General features: G+C 27.3%; 1 protein-coding gene across 3 annotated transcripts; it reads right to left on the bottom strand.

Annotated features, from left to right (window-relative positions):
- Positions 1–1,594: 1,594 nt before the first annotated feature.
- Positions 1,595–25,126, bottom strand: Chd64 (calponin 3). 3 transcript variants are annotated; one of them, XM_065503615.1, is made up of 4 exons: positions 24,817–25,126; positions 2,353–2,572; positions 2,169–2,290; positions 1,595–2,103 (listed from the first exon to the last, which is right to left on the bottom strand). In XM_065503615.1, exons 1-4 carry the CDS (start codon positions 24,868–24,870, stop codon positions 1,933–1,935), a joined length of 567 nt encoding a protein of 188 aa, XP_065359687.1. In that variant the 5' UTR covers positions 24,871–25,126; the 3' UTR covers positions 1,595–1,932. The 3 variants fall into 3 exon arrangements, with proteins under 3 accessions (XP_065359687.1, XP_065359688.1, XP_065359689.1); XM_065503616.1 differs by lacking the exon at positions 24,817–25,126 and adding an exon at positions 9,231–9,380; XM_065503617.1 differs by lacking the exon at positions 24,817–25,126 and adding an exon at positions 2,677–2,832.
- Positions 25,127–26,201: the final 1,075 nt, after the last annotated feature.

Genomic DNA, 26,201 nt, shown 5'->3' with positions numbered 1-26,201 from the left:
CATATCTTTGTCCATATATGTTTTACCGATTTTTCCAAACATTTTCCAGAAACTAGAAACATTAATAATAAATTTCATACCCTTAGATGTCCTTTTATTTTGGCTCTATCGCACTTAAAATTCAGTTGATGAAAAAAATGCAAGTATTTGTCTTAAATTGGTGGCCACCACTGTATATAGAGCACTCAAATTTCCAAAAGTATTTTTTCCCACCCCGGCAAAAAAAAAAATTTGGGTGTTATTTTTGTGATCTCAAAATAACGTTTTTTTTCCATATAAACGAAGTTATGACCGATTTTATTTTTTCGAATTTTGAAAGGAAATATGGGTGATAACAATATATCGTCCCTTTTTCATTTAAATTAATATACACAATGTTATGAATAATATGGGTGATCAAATAATATCGTCCTTTTTTATTTAAACGCATATTAACAATATTATGACAGATTTTAGATATTCACTATGAAAATCGCTGTTTGAATTGAAATATCGTTGATAACAAAATAACGCCTTTTTTTAAATTTACACACAAAAAATTGATTTTTGAAGGGAAATATGGGTGATCACAAAATAACGTCCTGTTTCCCTTAACAATTTTAGATATTCACTTAAAAACATGATTTTTGAAGGGAAATTGGGTGATCACAAAATAGCGTCCTTTTTCGATTTAATAGCATATTATGTTCATAGAGAAATATAGAGCGGAAATTAGAAACAACTCAAACAAAAAAATTACTAAAAATAATCACACATACGAGTGTTGTTTTTGTTTTCACAGTGAGTTAGGTTTTTGACAGGAAAGTTTCCGATCTATGTGCATTTTTCATTTTAGCATTTTTTATTCATTCATTCAAAATTTTTTTTTTGTAGGGGAAATTAACAAAATATCGTTATTTTGGAGAGTTTTCGCTGTATGATATTAACAATGTTATGATTGATTAATTTTTTTTACTCTAAAAATTTATTTCTGAAGGGAAATTTGTGTGATTACAAAATATCGTCCTTTTTCCATTTAAACGCATATTAACAAAGTTATGATTAATTTTTGGTGGAAAATATCTGTGATCACAGAATAACCTCGTTTTTCCTTATGTGCTTATATTAAATTTTAAAAATGAAACAACAGTTTTATAAAATATTTATTTATTTTATTATTATTACCAAAAAAAAACATAGAATAAATTACGGATAGAAGACAAATTTGGCGGATGATTTTTAACACAAACAATTAAAATTGAAAGGTTGTGTTTGAGATAAGGACACTTTCAAATATTTTCAATACTAGTTAAGTGTATATTGTATTAAACACGAGTAAAGATTATTAATGGCACATTATAAAATACGATTAAAAAATATATTTACCTCATCATGATCATGTGAGGTAATAAATTTTTTTCTATTCAATATATAGACTATATAGTAGAGCAATTATTTGTTTAAAATGATTTTTGTTGGTTGGTTGGTTGTTTGATTGGTTTAGGTGTATGGGTTGAGACTGATTTGGTGCCAATTAAATTGAGAAAAATAACTGATACTGATTGATATGGTCATAGGAAAAAATTAAATAAAAAAAAAAAGAAAACAAAAGTAATAATGTATAAAAAGTGTCAACATTTATATAAGTAAATATAGTTTATGTATGAACTTAAATTATAAAAAAAGACAAAAAGAAAAGAAAAAATTATAATTTGAGTAGTTAATTAATTTAAAAAATACACTTTTATAACTTATACATTTGTTGTTGGTATTTCTTTGTAATTGATACATTAAATATTAATTAAAAAAAAATTAATAAAGGAATGCAGAACTTATGGAATGTCTAACCAGTTAACAAAACAGAACCAAGCTGTTTTTTTTGGGATTTAAATAAAAATATATAAAATTTGATTGTACAGATGAAGAAGTAAGTGTGTTGTGGTAAGAACAGATTTACATGTGTCTGGTGTTGCCAAAGTTAATGCCAGATTGATTGGCACCCTTGTTGGAGCCATACTGAAGGGAAATGACATTTTGACCGGCACGCAATTGTTCCTCGGAGAAGTTGCGGACATTCTTGTCAGCTTCCTTGGGGCCAATTGAGGGTTTGCCAAAGTTGTGGGCCTAAATAAACGATGAAATGAGATTAACAATGTTTTAAAATGATATTATGATTAAAATATTATTACCTTTCTGCCCAAAGATTGAATGCAAATGACTACAGAGTTCAAGTTTTGTCTTTCCCACAAATCAACACTTTGGAAAGTTTCTTGTGTGGGTACACCAAAGTTTTTGGCACATTCCAAGAAAGCTGTTAATAAATAAATAGGTTATTTAAAATCTTTATGGTATAATTATAAAAGAAAATAATACCTGAAATGTTTTCCATGCATTTGAATGCCATTTTACTTTCATTGATTTTCTTGATAGAACCGGGCTGCAAGCAGTTGGTCAATTTGCAAAGTAAAACACCATCTTTCAAAACTTCAAAGAAATTGTCCATGTCACCGGAGGTGTTAATGGGCTCATCTGTAACAACTTTGATCCATTCCAAGCATTCTTGAGCTAATTCTTCGCTGTATTTGGAATTGATCTACAAAAAAAGAGAAAATGCATAAAAATTAATTTATATGAGTCATTATAGTAAATATTTATTTTAAGATAATTTAATAACTTTGTTTAAAGATTCATCATTACTTTTGCCTTATACATTTTATTTCAGTGCAACAAACAGTCTTCTAGTGCAATTACGAACTGTGAGGAAATCAAATTAATTTCAATTTTTTTGCCAGAGAATGAAACAAATTACTTAGTTATCACATTTCATTGTACTATGTATGTATGTACGAGTGCTTTCCTACGATAAGATATCAAATTCTATTTTCAACAATTACTTTATTTTGGAATTGCTTCGACTTGTACACTTTTTTTTTTTTTTTTTTTTTTTTTTTTTTTGTAGGTGTTTTGTGAGATTGCTTTCGTTTTCGTATACAAATGTATTATTTATTATCTGGAAAAGGGGAAAAAGAAAGCAAGTGTTTCATAAGCCAACATTGAGTTCATAAAACTCGTTAGAGACTAATATTAGCTATGCAGTAATTTAATATCATATTTACTTAATAATACATATGTAGAACATTTGTGCAAATTGGAAAAAAAGTTTTAAAGATATTTTAAGTATTTACCATACAAATTACTCTAAATAATCCCACATACGAGTGTTATTTTTGTTTTCACATAGTTTTTTTTCACTAATACCACTTAGGTTTTTGACAACTGAGTTAGGTGTTTGTCAGGAGAGTTTCCGCTCTATGTATATTTCTCTGTGATATTTACTTTTCTGAATTGAGAGAATATTTTGTGGCCTTTGCATGTAATATATGAAAAAACGTCATTACGTTCAAAACTAAAAAAATTGGTGATTTTCCATAAAGAAAAATATAAAATTTGAATTAATGTAAAATTTTAATGGGTAAAGATATCATAATCAAATAAAGATATTATAACTAATATACCCCCACAGCTTCTTAAATCAATGCAATTATAATTTTTGCCATTTTTTGTTTTCAAACACCAAAATTTCTAAAACTAGGAAATGTGTTCCAAAAACTGAGTTTTTTTTAGAAAAGTGCCCACTGTGTACTTATTTACAGTGTGATAGTAAAAAAGCTTTGTATATATTTAAATAACATAAAGCGCTATACAAATATGGTGCTTTTACGAGGATCGGTTCTTTGTGTTTTTAGAATTTTTTACTCAAACCTATTTTTTTTTTTCAAAATTTGTCATGTTGATCTGGGTGGGACTATATCCGCTTAAGTGAGCAAAATTTTACTGTATACGCTTTTGCATTAAGTTGTCTTTCCGGATCGTTTAAAAATGATATATAGTCCCAAAGAAATTAGTTTTCTGCAAAAGAAAAATTATAGGGACTTTTTCAACTTTGGATTCGAGTAACTTTTTATGGGGACGAGATAGCTGTCAGCAAGTTATTTGTGTTTTATTCAGAATTTCCACCCTCCCGCCGCCATATCTAGAAAACCAAAAAAATTATCTAGCAAAATTAAAAAAAATAAATAAACCTAAATATCTCTTGAACTAAAAAAGATAACATACATATTTAAGCCTAGATCTTCTCAAAGACTATTTATATTTTAAATTTCAGCTCATTCGGATCATAAATGGATTTTCTTAAAAAATCCGAGGTGATCAAATTTGAGAGTCCACCCACTGGTCACCATTCCGCCTAGGAAGCTGAACAGCTTCAAAACACTTAAGTTCCAACCTTGTGAATTTTTGTTATGTATTTCCAATAGTTCCCGAGATACCGAATTATTTAAAAACAAGTAAGGGAGCTATATTCGGCTGTGCCGAATCTTAAATTTTAAATATTTTTAGGTAAACAAAATTTATTGTTTTTTTCCATAGTTCTTTTTTTAATTTTTTGGGAAAAAAAAAATTTCAAATTTGTTTTTTATTTAATTTTTAATTTATTTTAAATTTAAAACAAAATTTTTGTTTTTTTTTAATTTTTTTTTTAAATTTAAAAAAAAATTTGTTGATTTTTATTTAATTTTTTAATTTATTTTTTTAATTTCAATTTTTTTTTTGGTGGAAAAAAAAATTCGGGTTAAAAAATATTTTTTCCGATTTTGACCCATTGTAGGTCCAACGTACTATGGTCTTAAATACGTCGTTGCAAAGGTCTTTGAAACATTTATCATTAGATATCCATATTGTCTATATTAATAACTTAGTAATCCAGATATAGGTAAAAAATCGAGGTTGTCCTGGTTTTTTTCTCATATCTCAGCCATTTGTGAACATTTTAAATAGGAAATTTCTCGAAAGCATGTCTGACAGAATTATTGAAGATTTGGATCCCGAAGATATCTGGGGTCTTCAGAAAATTGATTTCAACGGACAGACAGACGGACATGGCTTAATCGACTCCGCTTTATAGTCGGAAATTTATATTGTGGAAATTACAAACGTAATGAAGGTGAAGGGTATTAAAAAACATTTCGAAACCACTGTGTGGAGCACGATGTGGATTCAATTCATATTATAAATATACTATGACTGGAATCAGATACATATAGTTTTTAAATTAATTTATATATCCATATAAACGACAACGAACCCAAACACAGCTATAGAGTTGTAACCGAGTGGCCTGCGCAATCGCAAGATTTCAATACTATAGAAAATCGATTGGAAATTGTAGAATGCAAAATGCGAACTAAAAGTTATAGCCTGAGGAAAATGAATGGTAAAATATTTAAAAGAAGACTGTAGAATTTTTAATTGGTTGAATTCATCGTTCAGCAGTAATAAAAAAATAAGGGATACGAACCAACAAAATACAGAAACACGACCGGAAAACAATTTTAAAATATTTCTATGAAAAACATTCAAAATTTATTTGAAAACTTTTTGAAAATTATTTTACGGTTTTTCACTTTTTACAAATTTAAATTATTTATATTTTACCACACTATTTACAAACATTTAAATCTTAACCACAATTTCCGAATTTTTTTTTTAGGAAGTAGAAAAAATCTTTAAAAGTTGTAAATACATTTTACTAGCTTTTGCAATTGAAATTAGTTTAGTTTAAATTTCTATAAGCATACATATCTTAACCGCAATTTTGGATACAAGTTCTGGAATTTTTTTTATTATCAAACACTAAAATTTCATAATTAATAATTAAAGAAATAGGTTTGTGGTTTTAAAACATATTTTTTTTCTGTTTGTACCCAACATTAGATGTACTATTTTTTTTATCAGGTGTTGTCATGTTGTTGTTTTTTTTTTTCTAACATACAAAATTTAATATTGTTTATTTAATTTTGTATAAATTTTTTATTAAATTTGTAACTGATAAGCAAACAGTTGACGACTTCCTACGCTAGAAATTTTTTTTCATCGTGTTTCAAGAGCAATTTACCAATGTTTGCTAACTAAATAAACAACATCATTATATTGTTGTTGATTTAGTCAATTTCAAAGTAATTTCAAAAGAGTATGAAGAAATTGACCTCGACAAGTCTTAAACATGACTCACATCTTGTATTCGATAAATTTTGAAATTGATTTAATATACGAAAATAAAAATTAATAATAATAACAACAAATAGACCAATTTACTGAAATGTTAATGCTTAGTTTTTAAGTATGCTTCATTGTACAATATAATTTATTATTTATTGAGTAATAACTAAGAGTATTATAAAAAATTTCAAAAGATTGTGTGGGTGTTAAAGAAAAAGTTTATCATGCCGTTTTAGGGTCTGTTTGAGTACGTAAAATGAAACCTTTAGCTTAGATTGTTTAACTTTTTAATTTAGGAATTTCAAACGTCTGTAGAGCATAAATAGCATATAAACTGTAACAGTGTAAACATGAAAATCAATACAAATTTACGAAATACAATTTTTTTGTATTTCAACCAAGACAGGCTTTAAATTTATATTAAGAATAGAATCTAATAAGAAATACCACATGTTATTGTATTTTCCCTATTTGATGTAACATTTAGTCATCATGACACTTTTAGTGTGTAGACATTTAGGAAACTTATGGCTTTTAGATCTTTTGTTGGCGCCACCACTGAAATGATGTAAACGTACCCAGCAAACACAAATTCAAAGGTTTAAATATTTATGAAATTGTATATTTGTAATTGGTTAAAAAAAATTACAAAATCGTACAAAAATACTTTACAGATTACCAAAGTAAGAGCTAGTTTTTGGGATAAAGATAATCTGCATTCTCTGTTTAAACCTAGCTTAAACTAAAATTTCTAGTTTTTATGATAAATGTTATTTTGAAAATTGATTGGATTTTTTAAAATTATAATCCTCAAGTTCTAAAGTTTTCTATAATACCAAATACCTGTAAATAATGCTTATATCTACCCTACAATAGAATCTTGAAAAGTTTTAGTACATTTTGATATCGCTAACGAAATAATAGCAAATACCGTTACCGAAATAATCCATAACATCGTTACTGCAAAATCTTCGTTTCCGAAATAATCCAAATTGGCCAATCTTGGCAATAACTATTTGTGCCAAATTTCGGTTTTCTAGGTCTAATTTTGTATACTCTATCTTTATTTTGTCTAAAAATTTATTTGGTTTTTTGGCCATTTTTTATAGCAAACTATATTTAATCAACAGAGAATATATGGAGAAAATATCATCCCTCAATAAACAGACGACACTACATAGCTGGATCATTTTAGAATTTTATTTCTTTTCCCGGAATCCCGGGAATTTCCGCCTTGAACAAATTATTAAATTTTAAGAATGTAGACTTCGTTAAAAAGCTAAAAAATGTCTTTAGTTTTAAAACGTAATTGGATACAATTAATTAGATTCCAATACATTTTTTTTAATTTTGAATTGGCAAGTTTTTGCTTATTAAATCAAAAATTAAATAAAGATGTTCAAACTTGAAGAAAATCCAATAATATTAAACAATTCAATTCCATGGAAGGTGGTTGTATTCCAAAAATTTTCGTTTCATATTTTGTGATAAAGCCAAATATTAAAATTATTCCATAGAATAATTTTAATTTAATTTAATTTTTGGAATACTTTGAATAATGAACTTGTTATTGGTCTATTTGGGTTAAATATTTGTTGTTGTATGAATCTTCTGCATTTGTTTTCGAGCTTTGAGCATGTTTTAGAAAAGTCAAGTTTAAAAAACATCACATAAAACTAAGGAAAATAATTCCCGGGAATTCTCGCAAAATTCACCAGAATTTCGGAATTGAAAACAAAGTGAATGAGAGATATCATCGATATTTTTTATTCATTTGAAAGGCATATCGATGCCATTATGTATGGAATATAACATCGTGCAAATGTCCGACACTGCTTCGCTGAGTGGCGGATACGCAAAATGTCCAATTTTGGGTTATGTTGGCTTTGAGGGCCGCTGTGGTTTGTGGCTTATTCGCATAGACCAGGAACTTAAAAAAAACCCACAAGCAAAAGTTGAACGGGGTCAAATCTCTGTAGCCAGTTCACATCACCCCCACGTGAGATGACCATGCTCTCAAATCGCTCGTGCAGAACGTCCAATGTGGCAACAGCTGTGTAGCGCCATCCTGTTGAAACCAAATGCCAAAAGAAGTTGGCAATCATCGACCTATAGCGCTCGTCATTGACGGTGATTGTCTGGAAAACGCAGACAGCCCAAAATTCACACCAAACAGTGACTTTTTCGTCATGCATTGGACGCTATTGGATCTCATGTGGATTGGTATCGTCCCAAAAAAAAAATTTTTATTTGTTAATGATTTCATGGTGATTTGTCAACACAAACGGAATACATAAATTACAGCCATTTCGACAATATGACCTTCAAAGTTCGGAAGTCCTTATTGGAAAACCCTTTAGTAGAAGTTTTAGTAGCAAGTCGATTATTATTTTAATCATTTAATTTCACGTTTATTGGTGGCAAGTCATCCTAAATTTGTTTTCAAATCTCTCTGTATGCTGGGTATAACTCTCTTACATACATGTATGTTTGTATGCACGAGTGTAATTGTGTCACTTTTCTAACCTCTAACTTGTCTAACAAATGACAGTATACATAAATCTAATGTAAATAAATATGATGTATTATTTTGTGTGTCTTTGTTTACAACATCGTAACCTTAAGGTCTTATTATGGTTAAAATAGCAAAATTTCAAATAAATAAAAAAAAACATTTAATAATTATGTTGTTTACTAAAAATGGCAGCACAGCAACATTAGACACGAAAATAACAACCATATGTAGTTACTAATAATTTTTGTGGACCAATTTTTATAGCTACATATTTTATTTTCTTTTTTTTTTTGCATTATTGTGAAACAAAAATCGATTATTATTCGATAAAACAAATACATATGTATATAATAATGAGTCAGTTCATAAATAACGTGTGTCAATATTTGTTTGTTTGAATGTTCTTTTTTTTAACGCAGTCTGCTACAGTCTTCTTTGATTATAACGGTAGAGTTAACAGAATTCGGGTATGAATCATTTCAATATTTAACGTCAAATCAAATATAGTAACCCATTTCGCCAAATATTTTAATTTTTTAAAATGTTTTTAAAACAATTTTACTAAAAATTTTAAAAATGTGTAATAATTTTTAAAAATATTTGTGCCAGTTTAAGAAAATTAAATATCGTTTTTTAAGTTTTTATTTAGGGGGCATGTAATATGTATACAATTTTTTACCTTATTTAGCATTCTCATTTAATTTATTTGCAAAATTGTTTATGCAAAAATAACGAAATAAAAATTACACAAATTACAAAAACAAATCAATAACACACTTTAAACGAGAGTAGAATATCATCACATTTTATTGTGTTTTTTTATTTTATATATTTTATTTATTTTATTTATTTATTTACAATGTTGACAAATTTCATTAACAAACATTTTACTAAATTGTCAAAACAAAATGTGACATTCCAAAATGTTTATTTTAACTAAATGTTATAGGATTTTTTTTTTATCAATACCAATTTAGAGTAAAATTAATATTGTTATTATTACATTTTATACTATAAATGTACAGATGATCTCATTTAACCAATCTTGTGAATTTTTATAGTAAAAAATCACACAAAAATAGGCAACAATTTGATAATAAAATAACTGAGTGACTGACTGACTACTGCCTTGGCTTATCGTTTAATAAAAACAATAAAAGTACTTGAACATAATTATTGTTATTTTTTTCCAAAGTTCTTTTTTCCAACTTTATCACTTCATGATTAATGTGATTTTGTATAATTTAAGGTACATATTTATTTAAATATATAAAATAAATAATTGAGAGCATGTAAAATAATTGTATAAAAAATAAATCTGTTTTGCTTTTAATAAATAAAAAAACAAAATAATTAACGTCTAGCAAAACGGGTTTATTATCATTTAAACAGGCCAGCTTGTTATTGTAGACAGGTTCGAACTTTAAATACCCTTTAATTAAATAAAATATTGACCTATTTTTATACCTATTACGAAAAAATGCTGGGCATATTGATTTTTTCGTTTGGTTTGATCTCCTTACGTTTGTATATTTAAGGTGCTTATGGAATTTGAATAGGATTTAATTGTGTCCTTGAGTGCGTCTTTTGGAAGCACAATAGTTCCGAGTGTTATAAACAGGCTAGACAAAAATGCTTTTTTGCTATTTTTATATCTTTCGCCATGAGTGGCAAGATATTGAATCGAACCTAATATTAGGTCAAAAAATCCGTATTCGGATAATCCGAAACAAACCGAAACTTTTCGAATTTTAATTCAGAATTTCTAATTCTTATTCCAAGAACATGAAATTAGGTTTATTATCGGTATTTTATTGTCTTCATTAAATCCCATAATATCCAAACAAAATTTTCGTTTTTATTAAGAACTTTAATGGATCGATTATGAATGGCAACCGAACTTCAGTTGCGTTGTCAGTTGCCTAAATGATATTACAGATGGCAACCGGCAGCAATCATTTATGTTGCCAAATTGGCAACCAGAAATATGTGGTTGGCAACGCAACTGAAGTTCGGCTTGCCACCCATAAGCCGTTCTGTAGTTCCTATATGTGGAAAAATAAACAAAAGATTTCTTTCAAAATTTAGACACACTTTTCACTAAATTATTGAAGTTTTAACTAAAGTTTAAACAAACGTTTATCATATTTGGGGTCAAGAATTTTAAACAATAAAATATAATTAATGTTCTGAATAAATATACATAATAATATTACACGTTCCGGTTATTTGAAAAAAAAAACAACAAATCCAAAATTAGTTATGAAATCTTGATTATGCCATAAATAGAAATAGAATATAGACAAAAAATAAAAATGAAACACATGCAATTTTAACACATACCGGTCGGTCGGTCGGTCATTACGAATGAATGTGATTTTGTTCTATTCAAAGCAAGAAAAGAACAATTTTAAAACGTTTCTAACAGCTAAATTAGTTTTGATATGGCTTTAAAAATCCTATGACATCATAGTTTATGAATGAATTTCAAAAATAAAATATTATTTTTTTTTTTTTGTAAAATAATTTGCCAAATTTTATAGTTGAAATAATGGATGATTCATTATCACAAAAAAATACGTTTTTTGTTTAAATAATGAAACTACAAAAAAAGGAATTTTTTAAAATTTTATTCACATAAATGGTTATAATTCTATTTTTAAGCTTATAAATAACCTAAGATGATGAATAGTTGTTATTATATATATTTTTTTGTTTTAAAAAAAGACAATTTATTTATATTATTTATTGGTTGGTTTTGTGTTTCTGGAAATATGATTTATTTGTACATATGTACTGGCAAAATAAACTGATGATGTATGCGTCTTTTGCTTTATACATTTTTCGGTTATTTATTTTGTTTTTTCCTCAAAATAATAAAAACATGTTGCAAAATATGGATTATTGTCTATTCATCCGTTAAACTTTCTCTTTATTTAAAAAAAAAATATTTTGGTTTGGAAAAAATTATTATGAATAGCAAACAACCAATTGATGTTGATGATATTTCTTCTTTTTCGTTTGTATTAATTGAAAACTTTTAATTGTACCGTTATGCAATTATAATACAATGAAACAAATTTGGGTTATAAGGTTAGACTACTTAAAAATATTTCAGAAAATACCAAAACAAAAAAAACTACCATAACATCAACAACATTGTTTTACAAAAAAAGTCTGTGACCCTAAATAGTACTTTAATTTAATGTATTTGTACATAGTCGTTGTGCATATAATTTATGTATGTATGTAACCTGCAACCATATTTGTACAAATAACTACCATTTTTAATTAAACTTCCTCTTGTTATTATTAAGTTTTTTATTTTGTTTTCAATGAAAACAGAATTTCTTTTTCGTTTTGTTAACTATTTTGTTGTTTAAATGTTAATGTTTTCTTCTTTTTTTTCTGTTATTAAATAAAACTAATCAATTATAGGTCAAACTACTTGAATAATTTCAGTTGGTCATGTACGTAAGTTTTTAACTAGATAATCTTATTTGTAAATGTGCCTACAGTTATTGTCTCAATTGTTCGTACAAAAGAACTTGGAGACAATGTTAATGTCAAGTATACTACCATATTTATATTTGACTTAAATGTCTAGTCTTTTAGAAATAATTTCAGTTTGCTATTGACTTGGCAACTAAAAACTGCTAATGTTGAGTGTTCTGTTAAACCAAATATGTATACATTGTATGATTTTGCTTATTGTTTTTACAAAGTTATTACATTTTTGTAATAAACATATGTACATATTTTGAAATTTAATATTATGTTTTGTTGGCATTGCCCCCTTCACAACGACCTTTCTTCGCCAAATATGTACATAATATTTCAACTGTCAATACTCAATCGAATTTTTCTGCTTTATTTTCTGTTTAGTAAAATCGTTAGACATAGAAATTCAATTGAGTGCAAAAGCACTAAATTCGACTGTATTCGTAAAAGAACACTTTAAACAAAATGCAAAAATATATAATGGTTTCTTTTATATAAAATTGGTTTCTTTTAGGTTTTTAACACTTCTGAGTCACTACAATCCTCATGAGCATTAGAATTTCGTATTTTATTTCCGTATTACCACATTTTTATACCCACCACAAAAAAAAATCCAACCAACAAAAGAAATTTAAAACAAAAAATCCATGCAAAAAACAAAAAAAAACACGAAACCTAGAAAATGTAAATTATTTGTATTTCAGAATCACGGCGATTTTCAGAAAATTTTTCTGATAGATTTGTGTTTCAATGGTCTAATGTGGAATTTCTGGGAATTTACAAATGTAAATTAAAAACTCGTTGTGCCCCCTGTTCTGTAAACCGTATTCTTGTAACGTTTTCGTTTTTAATACGAATTCACATATTTTGGTGTTGTGTAAATGGAAACCTCATGATTTCCACGTTTTAATTTTGAATAGTTCAATAGGCTTTTAAATACCAAAAATCTCATGAATATAGCTGATATACTGGTAGCTTCCAAAAACCCCATTTTACTTTCAAGTTCTATTTCAATGTAAAAAAATCGTGCGATATACAGAACTCGTGTGAATTTTAGAATAATTTGATTTTTAAAGTCGATCGTTTTTTCAAATCATTATATTTACTGTACAGACACGGCAGTTTTTCTTTTAAATGCCAAATTATCATGTATATAGTATCTGGAAAAACTTCTTCATAAACCGAAACAGAGTATCGTTTTCACATATTTTTGTGTAAATCGATTCCACGTGATTTACTCGTTTTACATTTAAATAAAGAAACCTGTTTCAATGTGCAAAATAGTGAGATTTACATAAAACCAATTTGTTACTTATTCCTTTTTGAAAATCGCTCGTTTTTGAAATCACTTTATTTACAGAGCACAGGCGAAATGATGTAATGGTTGTGAGGCAACACTGCCCACTATTTGCATTAAAAATAGTTTGACGTAAAGCAGTGATGCTAAATAGGCGTTATTATTAGCGCATTTATGAATAATAATATTTCAAGTTTAAGCTACTTTTAACGGAAGAATATATTTGATCGACATCCTCAAAAAAGTTTAAAGATTACATATAAAGAATTAGAATTAAAAATTATTAATTTTTAAATCATTCTCAAATATTTGACAGTAACTAGTAAACCCTAATATACTGGTTGGCTATAAAGAATACTTTTATACACTTTATATGTGTATCTTTATTTATGTATAGTGTTTTTTAATGGACACAAATACATTTTTATATTAATTTTTACATTCCGGAAATTGCAATAAACCATGGTTTTATTAAAGACATAAGTGTAATGGGTTCTATTTTGTAGTTTGGTTTTAATACTCGCAATTGCACTTGTGTCAAATTCCAACATTAAAAACAAAACTAAAGTTTAAATGTAGAAAAAAATATTTTTAACGATGATTTCTTTTTATTTCCAGTCACGTTTTCTTTCTATTTTTTTTTATTTATTTTTTTTTTGTTTTTAGCAACAAATATGTAAGTAATAAAAAATTCTGTTTGTCTCTCTAGGGAATTGTTTTTGTTTTAGAACAAAAAAAAATAAATAAAGTGTTATAATTTGAATGTAAATTAATTCGTATTTACACCTAATACAGGCGATGTTTATAACGCTAATATCCCACCGTAAAATTATCTCCATCTGTCTGTCTGACAGTCTCAGTAAATCTATTATATATTTATGTATGTATGGGATATAAATTTAAATCAATGAGAGTTCTAATTAAATATTAATAAATTCCAATTATGCATATATGGAGTGTGTTTGAAAATTTTCAAATAAGATTAATTAAGAAATGATCATTTATGCATAATAAATGTATAAAAATTTTATTCAAAGAATTTTAAATATTCGTTGAAAATAAAAAAAACTAACATAGCAATTTATAGAAATTCTGAGAACACACTAAATTTAAATTTTTTTTATTTATTTTTCTTCTATTTTGATTAATTGGTTTTATGGCATGAATGTTTAATTAGTTTAAGTTGGAATTTTGTTTGTAAACTTGGTGGTTTTATGAATTTGGTCTAACCTCATAATTAAGTGTAAAGTTATTAATGAATTAAATTGTAATTTATTGATAAATTCTAGCAAATCTATATTTATGTTCATAATATTGAATAAAAATAAAATTGAAAGTAATTCCTTTCAATATGAGTTGGTAAAACAATAACAACCATTAGCTGAACAAAATATATTTCATAATGGTTTTAAGTTATTTATAAAACAAATTCTAATTCACATTATTTATTTAAAGAAATTGTGGTTTAGCTTAGTATTGCTATAAAAATAATCGCTATTAAAAAGTAAGAGTGATATTTTTTATAGCATTAATCAAAATTCCCTGATATGTCAATTATTTTGATTTGGGAATGTTTTTATCTCGAATCACATGCTTATAGTTTAAAAGATATGACATACTAAGTAATTGGTTTCTACTTATGTTCTAAGATATGACAAACATATAGAATTTCAAAACTGATGTCATATTTGACATATTCACACCAGATATATTTAGTATGACAACAACATAGAAATTCTATATTTATAATGGCAAACAAGTGTTGTTAAAACTTCTGGTCAGACATTTTAAAGATCCCCCCTGTCCGGTAAACCGAATCAGAGTAAAGTTCTCATTTAAAAATTAATTCAAATATTTTGGTTTTCTGTTATACTCATATTTTCATAATCAGACAGACCACCGTCTTATTATCAGACTACCGTTTTATAATCAGACTACCGTCTTATAATCAGACTACCGTCTCATAATCAGACTACCGTCTTATAATCAGACACCGTCTCATAATCAGACTACCGTCTTATAATCAGACTACCGTTTTATAATCAGACTACCGTCTTATAATCAGACTACCGTCTACCGATTTATAATCAGACAGACTACCGATTTATAATCAGACAGACTACCGATTTATAATCAGACAGACTACCGTCTTATAATCAGATAGACTACCGTCTAATAATCAGACTACCGTCTTATAATCAGACAGACTACCGTCTAATAATCAGACTACCGTCTTATAATCAGACTACCGTCTTATAATCAGACTACCGTCTCATAATCAGACTACCGTCATACCGTCCCTCGATTTTAAAATCACTCGATTTTGTTTTGAAAAGCGCTCGGTTTTTTAAATCACTCATTTAGAGAACAAGAGGTGAGTTATAACATTTAGAGCCAAATTCGGATTGAAACTTATTTTTCAATTCCCTAATAAACATTGATCTGAAAACAAAAATCACTATTTAAAACACTTAAAATAAAGCGATATTTAATAATTATTTAATAAAAAAACAACCCCAGTTTACGTACATAATTTATGTTCTGTTCAGATTAACGTTCAGTCAAAATCAATTAATTTGCTTGAATTTTTTAAACACAAAAATCTCAACGCAATGAAATCTTAAATGATTGATTGTTATTTGAAACGTTTGCATGACAGAGATATTCATGCTATAGCATTGAGAACATTTTTAATGTTATTGACTTTTTTAATTTCTTTATTTTAGTATGTATTTTGTTTTAATTATATTAACATTTTATGTTTAATCATTTAACAGCTGTTTAAGCTAATGTATTTTATAGAGGAAGATATTGGTAAATATATATGAATGAAATTTAGAATCAAGATTTCAAACCAGTAGCTTAAAAAGATAATCTATGGTAAACGCCCCTAACAAAATATTTATTAAATATTGTTATTTGTTTAACTAATCAATTTACATAAATGTTTAAACGCCTGTTAATATGAATTTAAAATTAGTAACAGAATATTACAAGACATTTTGGAAAAAAAACACTTTGAATTTGACACGAAAAAAGTTTTAATTAGGTATTTAACTGTTATCATGATTGTCATTAGTGTCATAAAAATTGGTAAATTTCCATTGAAAAATTAAACTTTATTACCAAAACTCTCTAAATCTGTGAGACTGTACCAATATTTATTAAATAAACCCCACAAAAGATGTTAGAACTAATGAACTTTGCATAGATTTGGCAAAGAAGAACGTTTTTTTTTATTAGATTATTCAAATCCATTTATTATAATGTAAATTGTATGCTTTGAAAAACAGATACCCTAAAAGGGGGGTCAGACGGCATGTATTGCTTGTGTTTTGTGCCATGTATTGGGACATTTTTCCATATGTAAACATATACATGCCGTGTGATCCATATGAAACTTTGTGTATGTAAAATACATATGTATTACTCGTGACATTTTTGGCAATTAGAGCATGTTCTATTTTCGTGTGTATAACAGAGTTGTATTTTGAAATACAACACTGTGTGAGTGCAAAATAAAAAAAACAAAACAAAAAAGAGTAAAGAAAAATCATAACAAAATAAATTTCATTGCATTAAATATATATATTGTGATTTAAAAATGTTTTAAATAAATATATTGTTAAAAACAACAAACATATAAACTAATAGAGGTTATGTCACATGCAATTACATATGTACGTTTGAACGTGGAAATTATGAATCACATGTATAACGTGAATTTTGACATACACATGGAATTCCATATGTATCGAATACATGTCCCAATACACAAGCAATACATGCCGTCTGACCCCCCTATAAGGAGAAAATAAATATTTTATAATTAATCTTATGACAAATATAATTCCAAAGCTATTGTTTTCGTAGACAAAAAAAAAGAACATCAAAATTAGAAAAGCGTTAAATTTATATTCTTTTATAGTCCACTAGCAATAAAAGCAATAAAATAGATAGATATATAAACAATTCCGAAGTTGACATCAATTTGAATAAATAATATACATCCATATGTATACATAGTAGTATGAAATCAAAAACTGAAAAATTATAATAACGAAACTATAAACTAAATAAACCAAATGTTAAATATGTATATTCAGTCATACGTTTATATTGTTTATATGTTATATACAAATAAACGTATGTGTATTGTCCATTTTTTTAACTATAATTCATAGAAATTATTTACTAAATTTTTGTTGATGATGACGATAAAAATGATCATAATGAAGACTGACACATCATCTTCAACACCAAACTATAAAATACACATATATAATAAATTGTATGTAGTCATTTTAACACATATGAGTCTATATTCCTAAGAAAGACACCCATTGATTTTTCAAGGCTTAAAAAGAATTGTTTCTTTAAATTAAAGAATATCATCTTCTAGAACTCAATTTACCAGTAAAAACCTGACAAATTTTGTTGGCATCTTATTCAACCATTTGCATTGAATACCATTTTTGAAGGTTAAACTATTGTGAATTGCTGAATTGATGTAATTTTACTGAATTTACGAATTTAACCAAATTAATACAGCATGGTTCCGAATTTGTTTGAATTGTACATATTTATTCGAAAATAGTTTCTTTTTAATCATCTGACTTTATTAAATTTAATTATTTTAATTAATTGCTGTGGAAAACGAATCTCCATAGAATTTTTTAAACATTTCGTGCTCTTAGTCAATTCACATGCCTGCATTTTGTTTGAAACTCATATACAACTAACTGTTGAACGATTTACATATATATTGGCCAGAGATTAACCTATCTTTAGTTTAAACTTTAAATTTATATTATGTTCTTCAGACTGAGGCCTTTTTCTCAAATACGACGTTATGTCCAATTAGCATTAAAGTATTAAAACTTCATGCACTTGAATATTTTGTTGGAATTTGACTTCAATGCTAATATAATTATGTTTTCAACTTGAAAATATTTGAAAAAATTATATATTTTTCAAACAAAAAACATTTGGCATGAATTTAGGTTTCCTTTTTACTGGAGAATGTTATTGATATAAAGTGTAATACAACTATAATTCAGTTGCTTGACACTGGACCCAAGGATAGAATAACAATTGTTTTCAATGGATGATGGTATTATTTTAAAATTTGAAGATTATAAATATTGAATAGTTTTAATCTAAATCCAAAAATAAAATGAATTGCCAGCGCCTAATCAATTAAAACAACATCATTTCGTTTTTGTTTTAAAAAATTGTAAATTATCTTCTCTTTCTTTTCTTTAATTTCACTTCTGTTTAAATCCTTTGTCTTTTTGCACAATTCTAATAAGAATATATGGTGCATATTTCAATATATGAATCAATAATGAAGTCTTAGGCTTACCGAACCAATTATTGGAAGATATCAACCCTCAATTTTGCTTTATAAGGACAATTAAAGGTTGGTCTAATTTGAGGTTAGGAAGAAAATTAACTGTCAAATGTTGAAATGTCAAGAATGAAGCTGTTATCCTTTGGCATGTATTTAGTACAAGCTTGGTATATTTTAACCATGGAACGCATTGAACGTTTGTGGATTGGCTTTTTGAAAAACTGAATGAAAACAACACATCCACAAAAGGTGTTTTTGAAAAATGAGTAACATTTTCAGTTATGAAAAACTAATTTTGACATCAGTGACTTTAATTTCAGCCAAACAATTCAGTTGGTGCATGAGAAATTTCCCGGTCTCGTAATTTCTCGACTTGTGTATGTCAATTGGCCGCCTCGTTTTGGGGATGTCAAATTAGTGATAGGCCATAACTTCGAAGACCCTGACAAAATATTGCTCGAAAAGCAGAAAGATGGCAGTCGGCGGACTGGTGCTCAACCAAAAACCTTGAGAAGAGCCATTAGCAACGAGCTGAATTCTGCAAATTATAATGAGTGAGATACATAAGAATAATAGAGGTCCTTTGCTACAGTGGAAGAGAAGCATGACAGAAGAAGACCGGGTTTACGCGAACAAACCGAAACTCTGAAAGATTTAGTTTTTCGTTAAGATAATGCTTTTAATAGTCCCCAGTGGAATTGCTAATTCGCCGCCTGTTCATTCCCACTCTAGTCTCTGAGTGAATGGACCCAAACTAAAGTAATGTCAGATAGACGGCCTAGCCCTGACAGAGCATTCTTATATTGTCTGACTAATGAAGATGTATTTGTATCAGTGAGATAAGTGCCAAAAATACTAATGTTGCGGCTAGTAATATGGTCATGTATTACAAGCTATCATAAACGCAAAAATTTTAGCCTGAAAAACACTACATTCATACGGAAGCCGGTTTGAGATGTCTATCCCAAGTTCGTCACCGAAAACACCAAAACCAACATCACAGCTTATTTTAGAACCGTCTGTATATATCCTGGTGTCATATTCATACACGAGATTACTCCTACACCACTCACTCCTGGAGGGAATTAAGACCTTGAACACCATATCTGTAGATACCTAGTTAAATTAATCAGTTATGACCGATAAAGTCCAATATCGGGATGACATTTGTATGGACCGATTTCAATAGGCTTTGCTCTCGTGCCAAATTTCATCGACATATCTTCAAAATTGCGATCTGTTCTTTGCGCACAAGGTTTAGATGGAAAGCCAGCCATCCAGACGGACGGATATTGTTTAATCGACTCAGAAAGTGATTCAGAGTCGATCGACTCTGAATCACTTTCTGACAAACGCATTATATCCTCCCCTCTATGGTGGTGTAGGGTATAATAATATTGTATAAAATTGATTTCGACTGATAACTGATTCGAAAAGATTTCATGACCACGTTTCATGATTCAAATTGATGTCATTCCTTCAAACTCTGCTAATAATGACGTTCGTCTATACACTTTAGCGCAACAATTAAAAAAAAATAAACAAAACAAAAAAAAAACACTTATTATAAGAGAGTCATACAGTTGTTCTGAGAGAAACAGAGCTTTAACGAAAGCGTCTGATGTTTGTTTTATTTCAAATTTTATACCTTATATGTCTAACAACAACTACACACAGTAACGGCAAAATTATTTTTAAAAATATTTCATTATGTTTGTTTGTTTATTTGTTTGTGTACAACACTCTACAAATGTTAAGACCAAATTTAAGTTGAAAAAAAATATATGTATTCCATGGATGTGTGCACGTCAGTGCTATGACACTGAGTTCGTGTGTATTTGTTGTTAACAAATGGGACTTGGTAGGAAATTCATATTGGAACCAACACACAACAAAAATGTTAAGCTGTTAGGTTTGAAACTTAAATAATCTTTTCATTTTATTATTATGTAGATAGATAGATATTTGTTAATATTTTTGGAAAACTAATGGGATAGAGTTGAGCCAACGTGGAGAGAGAGAGATGTAGTAAATGGCAACAGGCGTTTGTTTGGTCATAGACAAATAAATATAATTGATATTGTATAGTAACAACAAAAACATTAACGATTAGAATAAATGTACAACGTACAACGTACGACGCTATACAATCATTCACATCACACACTTAAACCTCAAACTTTAAAAATAATTGTCTGTTTATGGTGGATGTGTAAGTGTGTAAATATTTTAGTGTATGTTTTGGAAAAAAGGGAAACAAACAGAGGAAAGAAGAGGAGAAAAAAAAAACAAACTAAAATAACACGATGACATCATAGGAATCCATACTATGGCCTGTTTTGTGTTCTGCGCTAATGTACACGTCTGGTTAAACACAATTTGCTTATCTTCAAGTACATACAATGTTTCTTGTATATATTTTTGTTTTTAGTTTTTTCGCCACCCTAAAAAATGCCCTTCTTCATTTCTTGTAACTGCGATACAATTTTTATTTTCATCATTAAGAAAATTAAAAATTATGTACATGGTGTTTAAACGAGGACAATCTGAAAACTTTTGAAATATAAATAATTTTTTCTTATACTTAAGTCTATAGAATCCTGTAAAATGTTGCGCCAGACTAGTTTTTTATTCATAATTAAACATTCATTTAAAAGGCATGGAAGAGAACAGCAAAAAAGAATAATAGCTCCTATAATGAGGCCATCTTCCTAATTCCTTTTTATTATTTCCAAGAAATATGTGTTATTTAAAGGACTTTCAAGTCTGCCACACATATGTAGTTTGTACATAGCTTTTTTGGTTAATGCGTAATTAACAAAAAGACAAACTTGTTAGTTTAACAATATGTGTAAGTAGTAAGCAAAAAAGGGTGTCAGCTGTAAAAAAAATAGTGTCAATTAATGTTTGTTTCTGTTTAATCCTTGTAATATTAAATTACACTAGACTTAACGAATGTGTTGTGGCCTTTAAAATGAAGCCGTTTAACAATACTTTTGACACAAAGCAAACAACAACATCAAAAAAAAACTACCACATTTATAATCTCTGTCACTGTAATGAAAATGAAATTCTAATGCTAAATTAAATGTCATAATAAAAGTGTAACGGACAAATTAAAAACAAAACGAAACCAAAACAAAATTAAAAAAAAAATAAAAACATGTCATTAAACAAAATGAAAACAGTAATTTTTGGTGACGTTTCAACATTTTATAACCTTTTTTGTGATTTATTTACCAAATGGGTATGACATTATCTCTAAATGGAAAAAAAAGTAGGTAAATATTTTTTTTAAAAATTCCGTGGAATGAAAAACAAAATAAAATAAAAAGAAATGTTTACATTAAGGTGAAGTCATATAGTGTGTTTATTAATAATGATTTGCCGCACCAGACAAAAAAATCTTGGTCGGGGAAAATGTTAAAAATGGTTTACTTAAATTTTTTCAACATTTGCACATGTACCTATTTTTTTTAAATTTGTATTACTTTTACATAAAAAAATAAATTTTTAATTTTTGCCCCATTTGATATTCCTTCAAGTAGGTCAAAGATGTAGATAAATAATACAACAAAACTTTAAATTTAGAGCATGTATAAGGACGAATTTGAATACAAAGTTATTTAGATTTGCCGCACTATATAACTCTTTTACGGGAAAATGATAAAAATAGTTTACATACAATTATTTCAACGTCTGTACTTTAGATTCTTTTTGGGATACGTATTTTATTCAATAAAATAAAGTAAACTAAACTTGTCTGCCCCATTTATACTGGATTATTTTATTGATGTTCTTAGAAGTAGGTCAAAATTGTAATGTTTTTTTAAATAATAATAAAAGAGGAAGGAAGATCGACTTTGTATCAAATGTTCATATGTTTTAACATAAGTTCTGAGCATTTTTCTAACAATCTGACAACCGTGTACACACAGCTTTAGTTTTTGCTTTAAAAACTTCTTGTAGAATAAAATTGAAAATTACCAATAACTGCGTATATGAAGCAAAAACGAGACCTGATATCTTCGAACATATCTGTTACATGATATTGATTTGAATAAAGAAAATGTTATTTATATTTCTAACTATATTTTAATAAAAATATTGAGTGTGGCAAACCACTAAACATATACCTACAAATATTTTATAAATTCTATATCATTTCCAATTGAGTTTTAGAAGTTTCTAATTGTATTTCAGAAATTTCTAATTTACTAGTATTTCAGAATATGTATTCCAATTATATTTCAGAAATTTCTATTTGTATTTCGTAATTTTAAAAATTTTCTATTTGTAGTTCAGAACTTTCTAATTGTACCTATTTTTAAAAATGTCCAATTGCATGAACAAATTTTCCAATTGTACCACCTAGAAATACAATTGGAAAATTCTGAAATACAATTAGAAATTTTTTAAAAATTCTGATATACAATTAGAAAATTCTGAAATATAATTGGAAATTTTTTAAATACAATTGGAAATGTTGTGGAGCTATAAATTTTAAAAAATAATTCTAAGAAAAATAATTATTTTAAACTTGAAAACTAAAAAATTTTCCACTTGAATTATTATTATTAAAAAAAAGTAATTTGAACTTTAAACTTTTGTCAAAAATGTTTATAACAAATAATAACAATGATATCATTCACAATTTTTGGTGTGCCCTAGTTAAAATTAGTCACCAATTAAATCAACTGATAACAAATTTTATATTTGATAAAAAATCTGAAAGTAGGTATTTTGATTGTACAATAAATAGGTAGGTATTTAAAATAAACAGTGTAATGATTATATGGATTTGTCAAAAGCTAAAACGCCTAACTCCACTTTTCGAAAATTTCTCAATTTTGTTATATTACTAATTAGTTGTGAACCCCTTGAAAATTATTTTGTATTTCTATTAATAAATTTATGAATAGTGGCTACAACCATTGTTTCCGTTTTTTGATTTTCAATCATCACTAATTTATTTTGTGGAATTATGCATTTTAGCTTTTGGCACATCCATATTTAACATGTTCGCAAATAAAATATCATGGCTGCTGTTCAAAATAAGCTATTTAAAATACCGGCATTTTTTATCAATAAATCCGGATTTCATCGTAGGTACAATAATATTTTTTGGACAGTGATTTGAAAAAAATAAATCTAGAATAGCCCAAAAATTAATTTATTTGTTCTATAACTATAAAACTAGTTGATCGAGAAATTTCTAGTAAAAAATTTTTTCTAAATTTCCATTTTCACAATATGTAATGGGAACTTTATTTAAAATACATCTTTACTTTTTAAAATTTCTGTAAATTAATTTATTTTCTAGAGAATTGCTCATATCACAACTTAAACAAAACAGTCAGACATATTGGCCTTCAAAAACTAACGTCATCATGTGATGACGATAAAAAACAATTTAAACATTAAATGTTAATTTAACATTAGTATATGTATTTAATTGGCAAACATTAAAAGATAATTAATAAAAATTCGCTTAGTAATAGGTATGTAGGTATAAAATATTATTTCTTTCTCTGTATCAATGAAATTAAAATGAATGATTAGTTTTAATGACAACATTCTCTCACATTCTTTATATTTATCTCCCCTGAACTTTTCAACAAAAAAAAATATCCTCTGCTCTTTCCTCCCTAACCCTAATATAAGCTAAACTAAAAGCATGGGCAAAATTAACTGTTGCTTTTTATTTTCATACACACTCGCTGCACACATGCTAAACTAACCAAACTATACATACACATTTTATAACAATTGTAATTTAGAGCGATTATTTAATAATTCATTCTAAACTACTGGACTGCTGGGGCCGGGACAGTGCATTTCATTTTATTTCATTTCCTTACAAATTATTTACTCTTTGCCGCCAATTACCAGCAAGCAAACAAACACACACACGCTGCATGTAGCAGTAATAAAAATACTTTAACATAAATGTGTGCATGTATTCATATTTATTTTCTGGTTTTATTCCACTTAATATATTTTTTGTTGTAGTTTTTTTTTTGTTGGTCTTCTTAAAAAACAACAACATTTTTCCTAAATGCATACATATCTGTATAGAAACTACATATTTTCGGTTTATTTGTCATCACTTACCTTGCGTTGAGCTTCAGCTGCAAAGCCAGACTTTGGTGCACGATTGACGGACATTTTTTGTTTTTTTTGATTTTTAAAAAAAACAAGTTTTTTATATGTTAAACTAAAAAAATATATATAGATATTTTTTTGTATTGATTTAAAGCTGTTTTAAATACGGCTTAAAGTTGTTGTTTTTTTTGTTGCTTCCTTAAAATCCAATTGTTGCGTATTATGCAAAAATTGTATAATTTGTATTTTACTTTTTTTTTAAATATTTTGTATCACAGTTGTACGTGTTTGTTTTGTTTTATATTTTTGTTTTTCAACTTTTCTTCCGTACGTCTTAGCGGCTGAACGTTTCAACTAGTTATGATTGTTACCAGTTTTAATGCTTGAATATTAACCATTTAACTTGTCCCTCAGTCACATTATTTTTGTTATTCAGTGTAATTTCACTTTTAATCAAAGCTAGGGTTGCTAGTGTAACATTAAGTAGTATTGTTTTTGTTAAGGTTGCTTTTTATTGTAGTGTAGTTAATGATCTCATTTGCTAGTACATTTATATACAACTTTGTTAGTTTGTCAGTGGTGACTTTGCATGTGTGTACATTTGTATGTTTGTGTATTTGTTGTTACAGATTTATTTAAATTAACGGACACACACAGTAGTATTTTACCAGAAAATCTAGGCAAAAAATTATTAAAAATGTTTTTTGAGTTAAATGCTGGATTTTTTTGATAGTTTTAGGATTAATTAGGCCCAAGGATTCGATTGATTTTGGTTGAAATAGGTCCATGGTTTCACCGTTGTTTACAACAGTGTTAATATAAATACATGTGTTTGACTTGAATGTTTTTCATACAAAAGTGTAGTAATTACACCTTTCTGCATTATGAAATACATGAACTTGTAGTTACGTCCATTTGAGTTTTTTTAATAAAGTTAAATAGATAGTATATATATAGATCTAGTATATATATTGATATTTAAAATCGAGAAAATCGGTCCACAAATGGCTGAGAATAAGGAAAAAACAAAGACAATTTTTTACCTATTTTTGACCTATAACTGGATTACTAAGTCATTAATATAGACAATATGGATATCTAATGATAGATATTTCAAAGACCTTTGCAACGACCAAATAAGACCATAGTAAGTTTGACTTACAATGGGTCAAAATCGGAAATATTAAATATTTTCGCTAAATATTAAAAAAAAATTAAAAAAAAAAATTTAATTTAAAAAAAAATAAACAACTTTGGAAAAAAATAAATTTTGTTTACCTAAAAATATTTAAAATTTTTATTTTGAAGTATAATTTGGTGAAGGGTATATAAGATTCGGCACAGCCGAATATAGCTCTCTTACTTGTTTTATTACACATGGTTTTAGGCATAGG

The sequence above is a fragment of the Calliphora vicina genome, chromosome 3, assembly GCF_958450345.1.
Source record: "Calliphora vicina chromosome 3, idCalVici1.1, whole genome shotgun sequence".
Classification (NCBI taxonomy): domain Eukaryota; kingdom Metazoa; phylum Arthropoda; class Insecta; order Diptera; family Calliphoridae; genus Calliphora; species Calliphora vicina.
The sequence above is the reverse complement of the archived record's forward strand: the minus strand, read 5'-3'. Positions and strand labels throughout refer to the sequence as shown.